Source organism: Vespula pensylvanica, chromosome 2 (assembly GCF_014466175.1).
Source record: "Vespula pensylvanica isolate Volc-1 chromosome 2, ASM1446617v1, whole genome shotgun sequence".
Taxonomy (NCBI): Eukaryota; Metazoa; Arthropoda; class Insecta; order Hymenoptera; family Vespidae; genus Vespula; species Vespula pensylvanica.
Window position 1 is genome coordinate 951,848 of NC_057686.1, and position 17,582 is coordinate 969,429.

At 31.2% G+C, this 17,582-nt stretch overlaps 3 protein-coding genes and 2 non-coding genes across 11 annotated transcripts; 2 read left to right on the forward strand and 3 right to left on the reverse strand.

Moving 5' to 3' along the window:
* Positions 1–1,727: 1,727 nt before the first annotated feature.
* Positions 1,728–1,799, forward strand: Trnam-cau. The gene has a single exon. It is a non-coding gene; the product is annotated as a tRNA-Met (tRNA).
* Positions 1,800–1,938: 139 nt separating this feature from the next.
* On the reverse strand, positions 1,939–2,011 carry Trnak-cuu. Its single transcript has one exon. It is a non-coding gene; the product is annotated as a tRNA-Lys (tRNA).
* A 1,174-nt stretch (positions 2,012–3,185) lies between these two features.
* On the reverse strand, positions 3,186–8,122 carry LOC122626916 (slit homolog 1 protein-like). Of its 2 annotated transcripts, XM_043807496.1 has the most exons (6): positions 7,924–8,122; positions 7,752–7,797; positions 6,924–7,406; positions 5,749–6,082; positions 4,928–5,512; positions 3,186–4,826 (listed from the first exon to the last, which is right to left on the reverse strand). In XM_043807496.1, the coding sequence occupies exons 3-6, from the start codon at positions 7,328–7,330 to the stop codon at positions 3,216–3,218; spliced, it is 2,937 nt and encodes a 978-aa protein (XP_043663431.1). In that variant the 5' UTR covers positions 7,331–7,406; positions 7,752–7,797; positions 7,924–8,122; the 3' UTR covers positions 3,186–3,215. The 2 variants fall into 2 exon arrangements, with proteins under 2 accessions (XP_043663431.1, XP_043663430.1); XM_043807495.1 differs by having other exon boundaries at positions 7,752–8,122.
* A 2,846-nt stretch (positions 8,123–10,968) lies between these two features.
* On the forward strand, positions 10,969–16,425 carry LOC122626914 (WD repeat-containing and planar cell polarity effector protein fritz). Of its 6 annotated transcripts, XM_043807489.1 has the most exons (15): positions 10,969–11,122; positions 11,245–11,374; positions 11,456–11,633; positions 11,711–11,904; positions 12,042–12,142; positions 12,369–12,483; positions 12,568–12,777; positions 12,867–13,030; positions 13,126–13,233; positions 13,320–13,528; positions 13,688–13,811; positions 13,883–14,052; positions 14,172–15,889; positions 15,954–16,086; positions 16,172–16,425. In XM_043807489.1, exons 1-15 carry the CDS (start codon positions 11,040–11,042, stop codon positions 16,255–16,257), a joined length of 3,723 nt encoding a protein of 1,240 aa, XP_043663424.1. In that variant the 5' UTR covers positions 10,969–11,039; the 3' UTR covers positions 16,258–16,425. The 6 variants fall into 6 exon arrangements, with proteins under 6 accessions (XP_043663424.1, XP_043663426.1, XP_043663427.1 ...); XM_043807491.1 differs by lacking the exons at positions 10,969–11,122; positions 11,245–11,374; positions 11,456–11,633 and having other exon boundaries at positions 11,764–11,904; positions 12,027–12,165; XM_043807492.1 differs by lacking the exons at positions 10,969–11,122; positions 11,245–11,374; positions 11,456–11,633 and having other exon boundaries at positions 11,764–11,904; positions 12,027–12,142.
* Positions 16,326–17,508, reverse strand: LOC122626922 (39S ribosomal protein L48, mitochondrial). Its single transcript, XM_043807510.1, has 4 exons — positions 17,306–17,508; positions 17,093–17,176; positions 16,857–16,990; positions 16,326–16,780 (listed from the first exon to the last, which is right to left on the reverse strand). Exons 1-4 carry the CDS (start codon positions 17,327–17,329, stop codon positions 16,495–16,497), a joined length of 528 nt encoding a protein of 175 aa, XP_043663445.1. The 5' UTR covers positions 17,330–17,508; the 3' UTR covers positions 16,326–16,494.
* Positions 17,509–17,582: the final 74 nt, after the last annotated feature.

The window sequence follows — 17,582 nt, forward strand, 5'->3', positions numbered from 1 at the left end:
ATACGATTAATACGATGTACGTCATTGGAAACAAGAATATTCAAAGAAATTGTATTAACCATCGAAGGACGAAAGTTATCGATAAGAAACGTAAAAGATATGGTAAAATAAATAAATAAATATATTATATACATTAGTTTTCTCTTTTCTATAAGTTTTAGTATTGAAATTATATCGGAAAAATGTATTAAACAAATAAGTAAATAAATAAATATATACAAAAAGTACGTTCTCCTGTGTCACGATGTCCCGCTAAGCTATCGTCTCTTTCCAAGAGCTAAATAACGCGGGGCACACACGTTTGAACTTGTTCAATTTGATTATCGGCAACGTCGCAAAACGTTCAAAATAGCGTTGCCAGCTGGCGACTTTCGCTTCGCACACAAGTGGGATAAGAGACTCGTATGTTAGTTTCATCTTTCGAGTGTCGTGTATAACAGAAATGATATATATATATATATATTTTTTTTCTTTTGTTTCAAATAATTGTATGAAACATAAACATTAAAATCTCTATTTCTTTTCTCATTTCCTTTTATTCGGAATAAAATTCCGCAGTCGATATGTGTCATCGATTGCGTCATATGTTCCCATCTTCATATTCATACACATGTATACATCTCCACACCCACACACACATATATATATATACACATACGTATCGTGGATAACGAGTAAGAAGGAAGTTAGTCGTATGTCATTTGTTCATGTACATGTATATATATATATATATAATGTTACGTTGTGTATGATACATACGCACTTACTCTGAAAAAGATAGATGAAGAGAGAAAGGTAGAACACACACACACACACACACACACCCATACACACATATACACAATACAGTATCATCACTACAGAACAGTTAGACGATACTACGCGAGTCAAATAACATTTATTTTACGATCGAATATCTTCTCCAAGTTTCGAAATATTTTTCAATAATTATTAAACGTTTTTGGAATAACAATAAAAATTTAATATAACAGAATACGTATTGATTTGTTTATATATAATATTATTCTATTGTCAAGAGTAATTCGATTAAACGTATATACGACGTATCTCTTGAATAAAATATTTTCATTACAATCAATGAATTTTTTTGAAAAAGATATATAAATATAATCGTTATAAAATAAATGCAATATAAATATATATTATAAACAAGTTTATATGCCGAAAAAATGTATCATCTCTTCTTGATACGTTAACGTACTGCCATGCCATTATTCAGTAAGATAAAACCACGATACCAATGTCATCTATTTATGATAATAAATACAACAAAATTATGAGAGTTAAGAAGAAAAAGAAAAAATTGTTAAAAATTTATTTATTAAAATGAATTAGCTTTTACTGATTGTTATTATTTGTTATAAATGTCAGACATATTTGGAGAAATTTACTTTTTACCATCAGAGAATATTACGAAACTTTTTTATCATTTGTACAAATTAGATATATAGATGTATTAAGAATATTGTTCTAGATTTAACGCTTCGTCGCTAGATGACACTCGATGTTCTAAAAATCGATAAAATATACGACAACTATACTTACTCGTTCTATCCGCTTCTATTAATTACAGGAAAATATTCAATTGCTTTGTTCCCTGTTTACAACTATTTAGATTTGTTCTACGTATTAGTATAAATTTATTCGAGTATTATAGAATGTTATTGTAGAGACAAATAAAGTATGTGAACTACGGAAAGAACAACAGCAGAGTGGCGCAGTGGAAGCGTGCTGGGCCCATAACCCAGAGGTCCGTGGATCGAAACCACGCTCTGCTATAAGTTTTTTTTTCCTTCTCTCAGACGAAAAATTATGCAAAAATGATAAAAAGAAATTTTTTTTAATCCTGCCATTTTAATTAGAACGATAGAAATAAGATAAGATAGAAGGTGAGTTTAAAAAGAGGAAAAAAATTTCCGCCCAACGTGGGGCTCGAACCCACGACCCTGAGATTAAGAGTCTCATGCTCTACCGACTGAGCTAGCCGGGCAACTTGACGTAGCAGTTTTTTATTTTTTACTAGTACATCTCTAATTAAAGAATTAAAAAAATAAATACGTTCTAATTCCAATTCTAATTCGTTTTTTTTTACTTTTATAATTTAATACGAATTATTTGTATTATTCTATATAAGTTTTATCGTAATACTTTAAAAAAGGTTTATGCGAAAGATTTATAAGAGAATTATTGACGTTAAATTATTTATTTAGATAGAAAATAAATTGCGTATGAGTATTTAGCGGTGTGATTAACTAGCCTACTATTTTTAATATCTACTTTGTTTTTAGATTAATATTAATCGTATAATACACAAAAACGTTATATCTTTATACATATGTATATGTAATTAAATTTAGAGTGTGGAAATTATTATTAATGGCGTAAAAAAATAGAGGTATATCGGATGCATGTATCGATGGAAAGAAAAGACAAGAAAAGACAAGAAAAAAAAATAATAATAAACTACGATTTATATAAAATTAGATTAAACTTTCGGGCCTTGTATATAAGCCAATATAACAGGCAGTTTTTTCACAGCTTTTTTTCTATATATGTGCAGATCTCATATTTGATTATAAATCATTTAAATATATATATTAAAGTAAAGAAAAAAAAATTAATAAAAGATTAATAATAAGTAAATAAATATATTATATACTACGCTTTCAATTGATTTCCTGCACGCAAAGTAAATAATATATATATATATATATATATATATATATATATATATACATATACATATACACATACTAAAGGTGGTTTAAGTTTTTCGGTGGTCCCGTTAATTAATGAACAATTATCTAAAAATTCAAACGAACGAAATAAATTAAGCGATTAATTAAATAATCATTAACATCACAACGTTATTAAGCGTGTTATACAGTAACATTGTCGAGTATCGGTAAGTATTCTACTTTCTAAATCATATACTCGGTATAAATACATTGTGGTTGTTTTCTTCTCTTTCTTTCTTTCTTTTTTTTTTTTTTGACTAATAAATATTCGAGATTCAGTTTTGAGATCTGATTCTTCGCATAGTCATAAGAATTCTTTGAACATTTCGATATGGAAGCATTAAAATAATTTTAAGAAACGTTCCTAACCTCTTGTAGGACGTTCATAACCTTACAAATCGGATGATCGATCGTGTTTTATTTTCATGATGGCGATCGTTCGATATTCGTTTATAGTTAATAAATTTTCGTAAAAAATATAACAAACGTTGGCAGCATCAATGAGAATTTGATTTTGGAAGCAGACGAGCACGCCTGACACTCGTCGTTGTAATAAATGTCCGTTTTATTTTGCCAAAGTACATTCCTCATATATTTCTTTCCTTCGCATGATTCCTCGATCCTAACGAATTTAATTTTACGCATTTCCAAAAATTGCTCCAATTCCAATCTGCATTTCCATTTAAGCGGATTACCCGAAAATTCGATTATATAAACCTCCGGCATTTCGTTGAGATCACTCGTGAATATACATTTCAAATCGTTACCTTCCAAATTGAGATATTGTAATTTTGAAAGATGACGAAAGGATTGCGGTGCGATATATCTTATAGAGTTACCACGTAAATCGAGTCTTTCGAGTTTGTTCAAATTCAACCAGGAACCATCGACCGTGGTTAAGGGATTGTCCTGTATAGCCAATACCTTAAGTTCGTTCCGGTCGTCGAATGATTTAGGCTCGATTATTCTTAAACCAGAATTTCTAATAAGTAATTCGCGTAAATTAACGAATCTTGATAATGTACCAGCTGGTAAACGTGGTAAACGTCCTTCGTGAAACTCGATAGCTGTTACCTCGTTTGGAATCGTGTTAAAAAGTAATATATTTCCACCAGTACAAACGTATCTAAGTTCGTCATTATCCTTTCTATGATAAGTACAAACACCTTCTATCGTACTAGGTATCTCTTCTTCCGTTGTAGTCGTTATAATCAATGTTGGCATTGTCGTTAAAGATGGTGTCGATGGCGAAACAGTTGAGGATGGTTCGCGTGTACCATAACATTCCGATCTATCGATCAATGTATTCTTATCGTAGGGCAAATTTCGTCTCTCCAAAAATTCAGCCAATTTGATCCCACAAAGACAACTCCAAGGATTACCAGTTACTTCGAACGATTTCAAATAAGTCAATCGATGTTCCATATGTTCGACGCCGATACAATTCATCGTATTATCGGAAATATCGAGACTAATGAGATGCGGGAAAAGATCAAAAACGTCGTTGTCGATCCTTAATATACGATTCCTTGAAAGATCTAAATGTTTCAAGTTCGACGAGAGACCTACCAGATAATCGCTTGTAAATGATTTCAATGCGTTATTATGTAGCGATAGATGCTCGAGATTGTAGAGTCCAGCAAAAGCACCGGCCGCGATTTTGTCGATTCCGCAATCGCGAAATTCCAGTCTTCTTAAATAACCATTGAAACGTTGAAAAGATTCTGGCGGTATTACCGATATATCGGACAGAATAATTCGAATTGTTTGTGCTCTGATATCTATTGAGTTCACTGGGTTGATCGAGGTCAGACCAGTGCAAATATATTCTTGTTGAGAATTATTATCCAAAGTACAAGTTCCTTTGTGTATCGTTGGTTGTAATGTGGTAATGATGTTGCTAGGATGTACAAGTTCGGTTGTTGGCTGTTGTGTTATTTTTTCTTGGGTCGTAGCCATCGTTGTTGTAACTGGTATTAACACGCTAACATTCGTGTTCTCGTTCAAACTATCTTCGAACGATGCCCAATGTACGTTTCCAGTTACTGAACTCGTTATTACGTTCGTCTAAATAATTAATAGAAAAAATTTAAATTATAATTTCTTTTAGAATATATCATACGTATACGATCAACGGATTATAACAGTTACTTCATTTCTAAATTTACCTGATTTCTATGTCGTTCTTCTATAATAGATGATATTTGATTTTCGTCCTCGTAACATCTACCAACGCTTATCTCAAATCCAACCTTCATTTTCAAGAGAATTTTTTCCAAGTTCTTACGACAATTACAATTCCATGGATTACCAATAGCATTCAATCTCTCTAATTTCATTAATCTTTCGATCTCTTCGATCGGTAAACAACGTAAACGATTATCACGTATATCAAGATATTTAAGATTATTTCTCAAATGCCAAAAGGTATATTCATGGATATGTTCTATGTCATTCTTTGCGATGATCAATCTATGCAAATTAACGAGATCTCGGAACCAATTAGTTTCTATTCGTGGTAAATTGTTATCAACGAACGACAAACGTTCCAATTTGTATAATCCAGCAAATGCGTTTGGTTCGATTTTGTTGATAATGCAATTGCGAAATTCCAAACTTCTTAAGGTATTTCCAAAACGGAAAAACGCGTAAGACGGAATTATATCCAATTTTAGTCCGGACAATTCGATCCAACTTGTTTTATCTGGAAGACGATCTAACGAACGAAGTGTCGAGGTTTGAAACTGATCTCCCTGTAATAATAATAATAAATACAATTGTACAAATACACGCGGACATTTTTTTTTTTTGCGTTTAAATATCAAAATGATATATATATATTTTTTAATTTTGTTTAAATTGTGTGTGTGTGTGTGTGTGTGTGTGTATGTGCACACATATATAGAGATTAAAAAAACATTTGTGTTCGATTAAAAAATATAATTTTCTCTATGCAAATAATTTGTTAATAATTTTTACGTTTACTCACTTCTTCCAAGATTTTTATATTTGAATTAATCGGATGTCTCGAAGTAACAAAAATATTAATCTTTTCCATACATTGTCGCGAACTTTTATGTACAGGCATAATTTTTTCTTCAATTCCAACATTTTCGAAAATACGACGTTCGTGAAAGAATCTTTCTAATCTTCGTCTGCATTCGCATAACCAAGGATTTCCATCTATACGTATGTTCCTCAATGATCTGAGGGATGTTAACTCGTCAATAGGAATACAATCGAGTTCGTTGTCGTACAAACTTAACATTTCCAATCTTGATAGCATTCGAAAGACGTCTGCTTCTATGTACACTATTCCACATCTGTAATTATTACAAAAAATATTAGGTGGTCCAAAATCCAACCAAATCACATGATCTTTAATAATAAAAAGAAGAACAAAAAAGAAAAAAAAAAAAAAAGAAAGCAAAAAGGAATCGAAACATCTGTAATGAATCTGTAAATGAATTTTCTTGTATTTTTTTTTTATATATAAGAAATTTCGAAGAAATTTTCTCCCTTGAGAATTGAACGAAAACTTTTTGTAAGAAACGAACGAACGAACGAACGAACGAACGAACGAACAAGCAGAAAATAAATAAATAGAAAAATAAAAAAAGTAAGAAGAAGAAAAAAAAAGAAGTAGAAAAAGATTTAGCCCAAAAAAAAAAAAAAAGAAAAAAAAAAGAAAAAAAAAGTTATAAAAGACACAACCGAAGTTAAAAAGTCTCTTTGGCAAAGAAAATGATCGTCTATTTGCGTGTTATTGCAATAACATTCGATGATTCATACTGTTGACAATGAATATATTATTGATAGTATGCTCGAACGTAAAGAGTCCTCCTCGTTCTTCCTACGAGTATTTCCTTCATGTTACGCATAAGTATGCACTTCCTGATTACGGAATATCGGAAACTTCAAAAGATTGCACAAATATGCTTTGAATTCGCGACTGTTTCTTTAGTTAACTGGATCGTACGTATTATATGTATTTTCATATAGAACTTTGTTCTCTAAACTAAAGAAACATAGAGAACAAGAGAGAGAGAGAGAGAGAGAGAGAGAGAGAGAGAGAGAGAGAGAGAGACAAACAGACAGACAGACAGACAGAGACAGAAAAAAAAAGAGATACACATATATAAATATGTACGTGTATGAATGTACCTATCCAAAATAAGTTTCCTCAAGTTTGGTAAATGTTGAAACCAAGCTGTCCTAGCTACATGAAGTTTAGTACCATGGAATATAAGCCAATCCAACGATTGTAATCCGCGAAAAGCATTACGAGATATAGAATCTACGTGACAATTATAAAATGACAATCTTTTTAAACCGTGGAATCTTGAAAATGCATCGTCGGGTATCGTACGTATTCGTGATACAGAAAATTCAATCCATTCGGCCTCGTTTGAGATCTCATCGAGGTCGCTCAATTCGCTGTCAGTACAGGCATAAGCAATTGATCGTTCGCCGTTGACAATAGGTGTTAAACTGCATTTGCAATTAATCTGAACGATCAGATTTAGGATCGTAACAATTATGTATATTATTATCATCGTTGTCGTCGTCATGATCTTCCACCTTTCATTCGAAGGATTTATTTCGATAGAGGGTGTGTCTTAGCGTGTTCACTGCTAATCTTGAATCCTGAAAGACAGAAATATATACATACATACATACATATATACATACATATATTGTATATATTATACGTATATATTATACATACACACACACATATATTTGCGTATTTTTCTATAATTTTCTTTTTCTTTTTGTTTTTTTAAATATCATAGAAAACAGAATTTTATCGCATTCAGTATGACGCAGTGTCAGGGTCATTATTATCAGTATAGATATATGTGTGTGTGTGTGTGTATATATATATATATATAATTTAAAATGGCGCGAGCGTATGCGCATGCGCATTGGTACGCACGCACGCACGCACTTGGAATTGCCGCGGAATTTGCTTTCGATGGCGCTACTCACCCTTAAAACTCTCTTCTTCTTTAATCCTTCGTTAACTTACACTGAACTAATATAGACAGAGAGATAGATAGATAGATAGATAGATAGATAGATAGATAGATAGATAGATAGATAAATAGATAAATAGATAAATAGATTGATAGATCCCCTTTCCCTAAAAATTCATCCTAACCTTCTTCGAAATTTAAAATCGTCATAGGACGATTTTTTTTCAGACATTTCGACGACAACGATGACGATGACGACGACGAGATTTATCGAACAAATCTTTCTTTTCTTATTTCTTTTTTTTTTTTTTTCTTTTTTTCTCTTCACCCTTCTAAAATTTAGATATCCGTCGGTAAGAAAGGAAACGAACGAACTCCCTGCCGATCCCTCACCCCTCAAAAAAAAAAGTATATATATATATATATATATATATATATATATCTATGTGTACGTGTATAAGAAATATAAATATATACAAAAACACACGCGCGCACAAGAAAAGGGAAGAATAATAAAGAAAATGATCTCGAAAGATCGAGATCTAGAACGTAGGTCGAAAAGAGAGTACTTGGCACGACTGAGCTCGCGTATCGCTCGTTTCCTCGTTATATAAACTCGTAAGGCCAAGGTCGTCGTAGATTCCCCTTGCACCGATGCACTAGCACCAATTCTGTCTCTCTCTCTCTCTCTCTCTCTCTCTCTCTCTCTCTCTCTCTCTCTTTCTTTCTATGTCTATGACGAGCCTATCTTTAGCTTAGGGCCATTCGCGATTTGGCAGGAGAATTATGATTATGAACGAGCGTAATAAAAAGCTTTCGAAAACCGTTCTCCTTTTGTATTTGTTTTCATCGAATCGTTGTTGTCATCTTCGTCTTCGTCGTCGTCGACGACGTCGACGACGACGTCGTTGTCGTAGAAGGGAGGAAGAGAGAGGAGGGAGAAACGACTCGTTTTTCCTCGCTTTCTCCTTTGTCGTTATTAGCTAATTGCGATTAGCGGTCAACTTAGAGACTAGTTTTAGAAAGAAGACGACTACACACGTAGCTTTTTAACGCGCCTACAACGCGGTTTGATACCTTTATAAAGAAAAAGAGTAAGAGAAAGAGAGAGAGAGAGAGAAAGAAATAGGAAAAAAAGAGAGAGAGAGAGAGAGAGAGAGAGAAAAAATAAACCGACGTCAGTTACGAAGTGCGCTCGCGTGCACCTGAGCGCACCACACTCGATGCATCGCGAGCAAAAATGGTAGCGTCTCATCAAGGTCCCTTTGAAAGAATCGTAACGGTTATACATACGTACATATATATATATATATACACACACGTGTCTGTCTATATGCAGTATGCACTTATACAAGGTGGGACCTAAATAATGTCTCATAAGCCTAGATGTCCGTCTATTCTCTTATTAAAGAGAACAATCTGATATTCTTTTTCTTCTTCTTCTTTCTTTCTTTTTTTTTTGTTTTATTTTTTCGTTGATTTATCTTTCTTCTTTCTTATTCTTTCTTCTTTGCTTGCTTTTTCTTTTTCTTTTTCGTTCTTCTTTTCTTTTTTTTTTTTTTTTTTATTGTTTACTCGTAGAGTACAACCGTTATGTCATTCGTACAACACACAAAAACGTCGTATTATTTTTATGAAATTATTTCTTGAAATTAAAAGAAACAAACATTAATGATATTAATATTAGTATTGATAATAATAATTCGATAACTGTAATGTTCGCAATGAAAAAAAAACTTGTAACGTTTCGTTTGGGCCTTTCACGTATGGCTTGTAACACTTTATTTGGAGAATCCTATATACATATATCTTGTAACACTTTATTTGGACCACCCTGCATATACATATCTTGTAACACTTTATTTGGATCATCCTACATATATCTTGTAACACTTTATTCGGGCCACCCTATGAACAGATTCTAATACTTTATTTGACTCACCCTGTATATGATGGACATATGATATACATATATATATATGTTAAATGATATTCATGATTCATGTTATATGAAGAGTAATGTTCATTATACGCGTGTTTATTTTAAATATATCATATATATATATATATATATATATATATATATATATATGTCAAATTACAGAGAAATCATGAAAACACACCCTACTGACGTATAACTAACTAGTCAAACTTTTTTACCGACCCTTTCTAATAACCCCTTTTTTTTAACCTATACAGTAATTTCGATGAATGACATTTATACACTCACCTACATTCACATATACATATATATCGCGTTTACTCGTTGATATGAACGTTCCATGCTGCAAGTATTTCGGGAAATGCTTGTTTGTTTCGATTCGGTTATGGACTCGATGATCCTTGGACTAATTTAATAGGATAAATTCGTCGATGCCCGTATATACTTGATAACTTGAAAAGTTAATCTCGTCCTCCATATGGGGGTTAATGGATATTAAAATAAATCTCTATTAAAAATTGATGACCATACGATGTCGTGTGATAACTAATCTATCGATAAAAATAACGATACGATAAAATTTATTCTTGGAAAATTTAAGCTCGATTGTAATTTTTTTTCTTTTTTTTTTTTTTTTTTATTAAATCTTTGAATAATGTTGTAAAAAAGAAAAAGAGAGAGAGAGAGAGAGAGAGAAAAAAAAAGAAAAGTTTTAATTTATGTAAAATGTATCACGTGACACGAGATTCGCTTGTCACGTGATTTTCCTTCGCGAGACTAAATATGAGAATAAAAAGGAGAAAAAAAAAAAAGAGCGAATTAGATATACAGTTTTCTTCGCATTTAATCTTATTAGATTCGTAATGTTAATTAAATTTTCCAATGAGCTTCCTACACGAGACTGTTGGAATCTATACAATAACACCCTATTTGGATGAGGCGTTGGATGAGTATGATTACACTTTTCTACGTATTACACATTATACGGCATCAATGTCGAACAATAAGAAAAGAAATATTTACCAATCGTCTAATATGATCATTGAAATAAGATTTATGTATACATATAGATATACGCGTATGTGTGTTTATCTACGTACACCCTTATTACGATTAACTCAACATACATTTTTCGTTATATTTATTTCCAAATAAAGGATTCTCAATTTTTCCAATTGTAATTTATAAAAATTTAGTTAAAAAGAGAGATAAGTTGAGAACTACTGTTTAAAAACTGAAAGGAATCTACTTTATCGACCGATAAGAATTCATAACCCCTTTTTGACAGGCACGCTTCATTGTTTATAGACGCTTAACGCGTGTTCTCTCTTTCGATGTACTTACAATAGTTATTTAAAAATGCTTACTTTATTAGGAGAATTGAATTTATGGACGTTCGATGACAATATTAATATAAAGAACACGGATCATGGTGCATTTCGGTAAAATATAAATCTTTATTTTTTAGAAATCTATTATTTAAATAAGATCAGTCACGTTTTGTTTCCTTGTTAGAAATTAATTTTATCCATAATATATTTTCTTTCTCTTTTTTTTTAAACAGATACCATGATAAACGTATCGATGGTATATACGAAGAAGGGAAAAGATCGTATAGTCAAAAACGTGGTATGACTTATGTTCCAACAAACAAGAAAGGAAATAAATTGAAAGACTCTATCAAACATTTGGAAGTATGTATATTACATATTAATTAATATTCTTATATCGTTTGTTTAAACATTCGATTAGAGTGCTCGCTTTTATTTATTTAGGAACAACTCAGAGATAATTCGACTATATATTGTCAATGGTATGATCACAGTGTCCTGCAAATTATGTTAAACAATGGTCTCTTGATTTATATACAAATTAATATTGAAACTGCCGATATAGTTAAATGTACTTTTGATAAATATCTAATAGGGAAGTTATGTGATCATATATCAGATGGTAAAAATTTAAATATATCTTCAATAAAAATCGATAAAGTATAATTTAAATTATTAAATTGAATATAACTTTTACAGTGTCAATCACAAAGACTCATCTGATTTGTACGTATAACGATAATCAAATAACAACTGTATATTTTACGAAACCTAGAAGACATGCTTTCGATAAAATCAGTAAATTGGAACCGAAATTGAGTACGAGTGATCTGTTTGGCTCTAACGGACGTAGACTGGATAAAAAGATTGAAATCAACAAGCCTGGTGATTTGGTATTGTCTATTAATACTTTCTTCAAGATTAAATTCAAATATTATTCCAAAATGACTTTGATATTTAATGTTGAATCTATGCTTATGCATACGTTGCTTCTAATTTATGTTTATTGCAAAAGTGCATGATTCTGTAGATATTAATTTGGTGGAAATCTACGATGAACGAAGTGTATCCATGGAGTCCTGTAGTCAAGGAACACGATCGTGCAAATATACACCTTTATCGCCTTACCGGGTATGTCGAGATGGTATTTATTTGTAAGTAGAAAATATGCATTCTAAGTGCTTTTCCCTACACTTTTAGATTAACTTTTATTAGATTAGATAGTTTGGTTATTTCTAATAGCACGTTCTCTCTTAATTTTTTCTATACGTTTTCTTTTTTGCAATTTTTATCTATCTTAGAAGAAGAATTAGTTTTTCTATTTTTCATCAAAGTTTTAGTATGATTTTATTTTTAGAACAAAATTGGACTTAATATGTTACGTACGCACTGAGTTTGATCCTTTATGTATAAAATTTGATATACATCATGAAAATGTCATTCATTCTGTAGAACAAAAAGTATCAAGAAAGGTAATAATTTAGAATGTTGTGGACCATACCCATACGTCATTTATATTATTAAGAATATAATAATACGTACTGTTTACAATATAGGGTGAAGTTACGATTGAATGGCGTACGTATGAAGTATCGCAACAAGACAAATTGCAAAGAATTGCTATTATCTCTATACCATTACCGACTCATACGAGTTGCGTAAAATTTTCGCCTAATCAAGAATTATTATTATTATGCTGCATAGATGGTTCCGTAATGTTGTACGATGAAACGAAAGCTACGATTATTAATATAAAAGCTGCCTTTGTAAGTTCCTTGATACTTCCAAAAAAAAATTCAGGATGTGATCTATATCATTTCATATATTTTATTTTTTAACATATTTATTTTCCAAGATACCAACGCTAGCATCCTGGCATAACGATGGAATGATATTTTCTATTGGAAACGATAGAGGCCAATTTCAACATTTTGACATTGCCTTGCATTGTATCAGAAATCAAATGTTAAATGACGAAACATCACCAGCAAATATTCTTGATTTGTCATCTTATTTCAGGTATTATAAATACTCTATTATACAAGAGACTTGTGTGTCTCTTCTTGCGAGAATATAGATGAGCGTAATAATAATTTATCTTTCTCTTGAAATAGGAGCCAACCGGCATTAGTACGTATGGAATGGAATAAAAGAAATCAATTAAATTCTCATATTAGTTATTACAGTTACGGAGACTCGTTGTTTTTATTACTTTTCGAGCGGTAAGTAGTAGAATATTTTATATAATTTCTTTTTTTTTTTTTTTTTTTGCCGAGAAAGATGTATTTAAAGTTTGATGTACTAATAGGGGTCCGATAGGAGTCATTAGAGTAGTCGAAGGAGATAATCTTTCAGGAGATATATTAGTAAGAAGATATTTAATGCTTTCTCAAATCGAACAAGCCACGTCTTTATTGTTACGTTTAAATTGGGACACTCATCCACGTATTTGTATGCATTCTCTCAACCAAATCTTAAATTATTTATTCAAGTTACCATTAACGTCCGAACACGAAAGTAAGACACATACGTTATATTACGTTTTGATTTGATTCTATTTCTTAATTAATTAGAAACTCTTTGTTTATACTCTTAAAAAAAAAATAATAATAATAATAATGATGATGATGATGATGATGACGAAATAAAAAAATTATGCCTACGATAACTATCCAGGTTTCATACAAAATGCATTGGGTAGTTTTCATGTACCAATTAGGCCAATAAGTCAAGCAATCGAAGACGAATATGGAGACGAAGTGAGAGACTTGACAAGACGATTTTTTCATCATTTACTAAGGTACTCAAATTAATAACGGAGGCTGTTAAATGATACTTCAAATTTTACTGCAAACAAATAATTTTTCTCAGATATCGCATGTTTGAGAAAGCTTTCAGACTTGCCATAGATCTGAACGATCACGATCTTTTTATGGACATTCACTTTTATGCTTTGGTTGTAAACGATATGGAAATGGCAAACGCGGCAAAGGAAAAGGCCGAACAAATTTTAAGCAGATCGAATAGTTGCAATTCCTCGCGTAAGAACAAACCAAATTTTATTAGAAAAAAATATTAGATGCACGCACGAACGTCTAACTCATACGTACATACATACACTTAGTATTATTTGTAATTATATAATCGAGAACTATTACAGATTCTACGTGTTCCCGAGAATCTTGTTCTTTATGTTCTGAATTAACGAGCGATAAAGGAGAAGAATCTTATAGCGACGAAAGTGAAAACTCAACGAAAGAAGATGAAACGACCATAAAGTATCCCAAAAGATACAATTACAAAAAAAATTCCAACAACCACATTCCACCCTTACCAATTCTCTACCCTTCTTATTACGACGACAAAACTCTTTTACCTGCATCACTGAACAATGATCCTACTAGTAATAAAACTGACTACAATATTATTTCCACATCTTTCAATACACCCAGTAATACTTTGGCAAATACTAATTTTAACGATTCCTCTCATATCCCCGTATCTAATACTTTCTTTGCATCGACATCTTTTAGTACACCGACATACGTGACCCGTGCTAATTTAACATCGATATCAACGGTAAACTCGATTAACAGAGTACAACCTTACAATAAATTTTCCGAAGATTTAATGACCACATCTTTTGGAAATATATCTCTTGGCAAACAAAAATCATCCTCTCTTGATCGTAAACATCGTGACGATATATTACAATTAATGATTAATAAGTCGGGAACGAGTGATAAGCAATATAATACCAATGATCGTTCCGTCGAAGATAATGTCCAAACTATACCCGAAGAAAATAATTTTATATCAACTTCATTCAATAATTCGACTTACGAATTTGTCTTGGACAATGTTCCTTCTTCCTCGTTAATTCCATCTTTGAGTAATATCGACAATAATATTATGTCGACATCTTTCAGTACAATGACCTGTAATACTTCGGTTTCACATCATTCTGATAATAATTCAGGATCAAATATACAATGCGAAAATACACCCTTCTGTTATTCCTCGAGTATTAGGAACAATGATTCATCGAGTAACGTAGTGTCTCAAATAGATACATCTAATACGGTTATACAATCGAATAAATTAACAACCACGCTTCACAAAGCTAAGAACAACGCGTTATTTGCTACGAGTAAATATTCTGAAAATCCTACGACATACGACAACAATATAAAAGCTTTTCGCGCTGAGGATAATCTTTACATGGATCATCATCAAAAAATTTGTAAAAAACAATCCAGTAATGACATTCCACCACCACCTTCTATAACATCTTCTTTTACGAATTATCTTCAAAATTTACAGAGAAAAAATTTCTCCCTTTCTCAAAGTACTCTCGGATTAACGAGTATTGACGAATCGAGTCAAAAGATCTCATCTGCTAAGGTAATGAATATAGCACCGTGTATTTTGCAAAGACAAAATTCTGCATCTAACATTTTACAAGATCCATGTCTTCATAGTAATTCCAAAACTTGTAGAATTAATTCTGATCTCGCTTATATACCGTATCACGGAAGTTGCGACAGTATCAATGTCACTATGCAACATACAAATAGCAACAAAATCGGCTCAACGAATGCTTCGAGTTATTCGCATTCTGCGTATAATCTGCAAAGTAGATTACTCGAAGGTAGACATATAAAAGTAGGGTCACAGATTGCTATAAATAGTAATACTGGTAAAGAGATCAAAACGTCGTCTAACATACCTCCATTACCTATTGTAAATACATCCAATTCCTCCAATTCAAAAACCTATTCCATGTGCCCCGCATTCATGGATACGCCAATGTCGACCAATGAAAAACCGAAAGTAAAATTTTCAGATACGGTTACGCATATATTAGTACCTGGCACGGTAAGATGTTCGCTTTTAATAATATGGACAACGTTGAAACTTTGCTTATTTTGTACGTTTGCAGAATCAATCTCATAGACAGAAACGTTCAACCGTTACACAATTACACGTAACAGATCCGAAACGTGAATTAGCAGAAAGTTTACCATTGTGCCTTGGAAATGAAGATTATTTAAAAGATTTTCAACCCTTGTCTAGTAAGCAAAGCGAAATATTTATCTATATTATTTTACAATGGGATTTCAAGCGTTACTGAAACATTAATTGCTTTATGATTTACAGAAGATGCAGATAATGAAATTTCAAAGGAATCTTCGAAATCTGAGGAAGGTTCTAAAATAAAAGTTGTTCATTTCGGTTTGTTATAGTTACACGTAATGTTCCAATGATAATCCTGCCTTTCATAAAAATCATATTCAATTTGATATTGAAAATATTTGACAAATTATCGTTTATATATGCAAAAACGTATTTACATGCATGTGTGTTTGTAAATTTTTATCAAGTTTTATAATAAATACCTTTTTCCCAGTATATACTTACTGTACTTCACATATCTAATCTCATTACTAATATAAAGAAATATTTCAATGTTGTATTATAATTTACTTTTTATGCGACATATCTTCTAACATTGATTTCATATCTAATAAAGCTTTATCCGGTATATAACGTTTTAATTCCATATCAGGATCGAAAATGGTCACATTCAAGGTTATACCTTGTGGTAAAGTATCTTCTAATATTCTAATTAGTAAGGGACACTGCGCTGATGTAACGTCTGCTAATTGTATATTTCTTTCATAAATATTAAGATTATATTCTGCGCTCACGACGGTACTTCTTGGTTTATATTTTTGAATTTTTAATACTTTTGGAGGTAATGCCCAACTGAAAACGATATGGACAAATCAAATAATGTGAAAAAAACTTGTATTTTCAAAAAGATATTAATTCAGAATATTACCCGTTATCTACGTCAATGTCCATAATTTTAGCGATTTTATGAATGAAACTCTGATAATTTTCTAATACAGGATAAGTATATCCTGTAATCTGTACATTTAACATAGAATAAGTTGGTATTTCTGGTTTTAACATCTACAACATGATATATACATATATATATATATATATATTATTCATTATATATTATAAAAAACAAATATCATAAAACTGTCTACATAAATATTAAAAAATAACCTCCAAATAATCAGGTTCGTACACACTGTAACGTCTACATGACAATACATTCTTGGCTAAAATGCTATTACAAAACGTTGTTGCCTAAAAATATTTGATTTTTATTAAGTTATTTTTGATATATAATTAATATACTTAGGTTATGTTTTTTTATTACATATGACACATATATAAATGTGATGTATAATTAAAAATAATTTTATGTAGAAATACCTTTCTAATGATATTTAATGCCATTTTATATCGAATTTAATTTTCAAACTTATTTATTCATTCATCGTATTAATTAAAATGACGGTTTTAACAGAGAGACTCAAACGTGGTTAGTTTCGATTTATCTAAATTATATTACCAACTGTTGCATAAGATCTAGCATCATAACTTGTTTTTTTTTTTTATGTTGGCAACCATTCGTAATCTCGCCGACTTGTACGCGCGAAAATTTGAAATATTGACAGTTACACAAGTATTATAGTTATATATCTTTTTT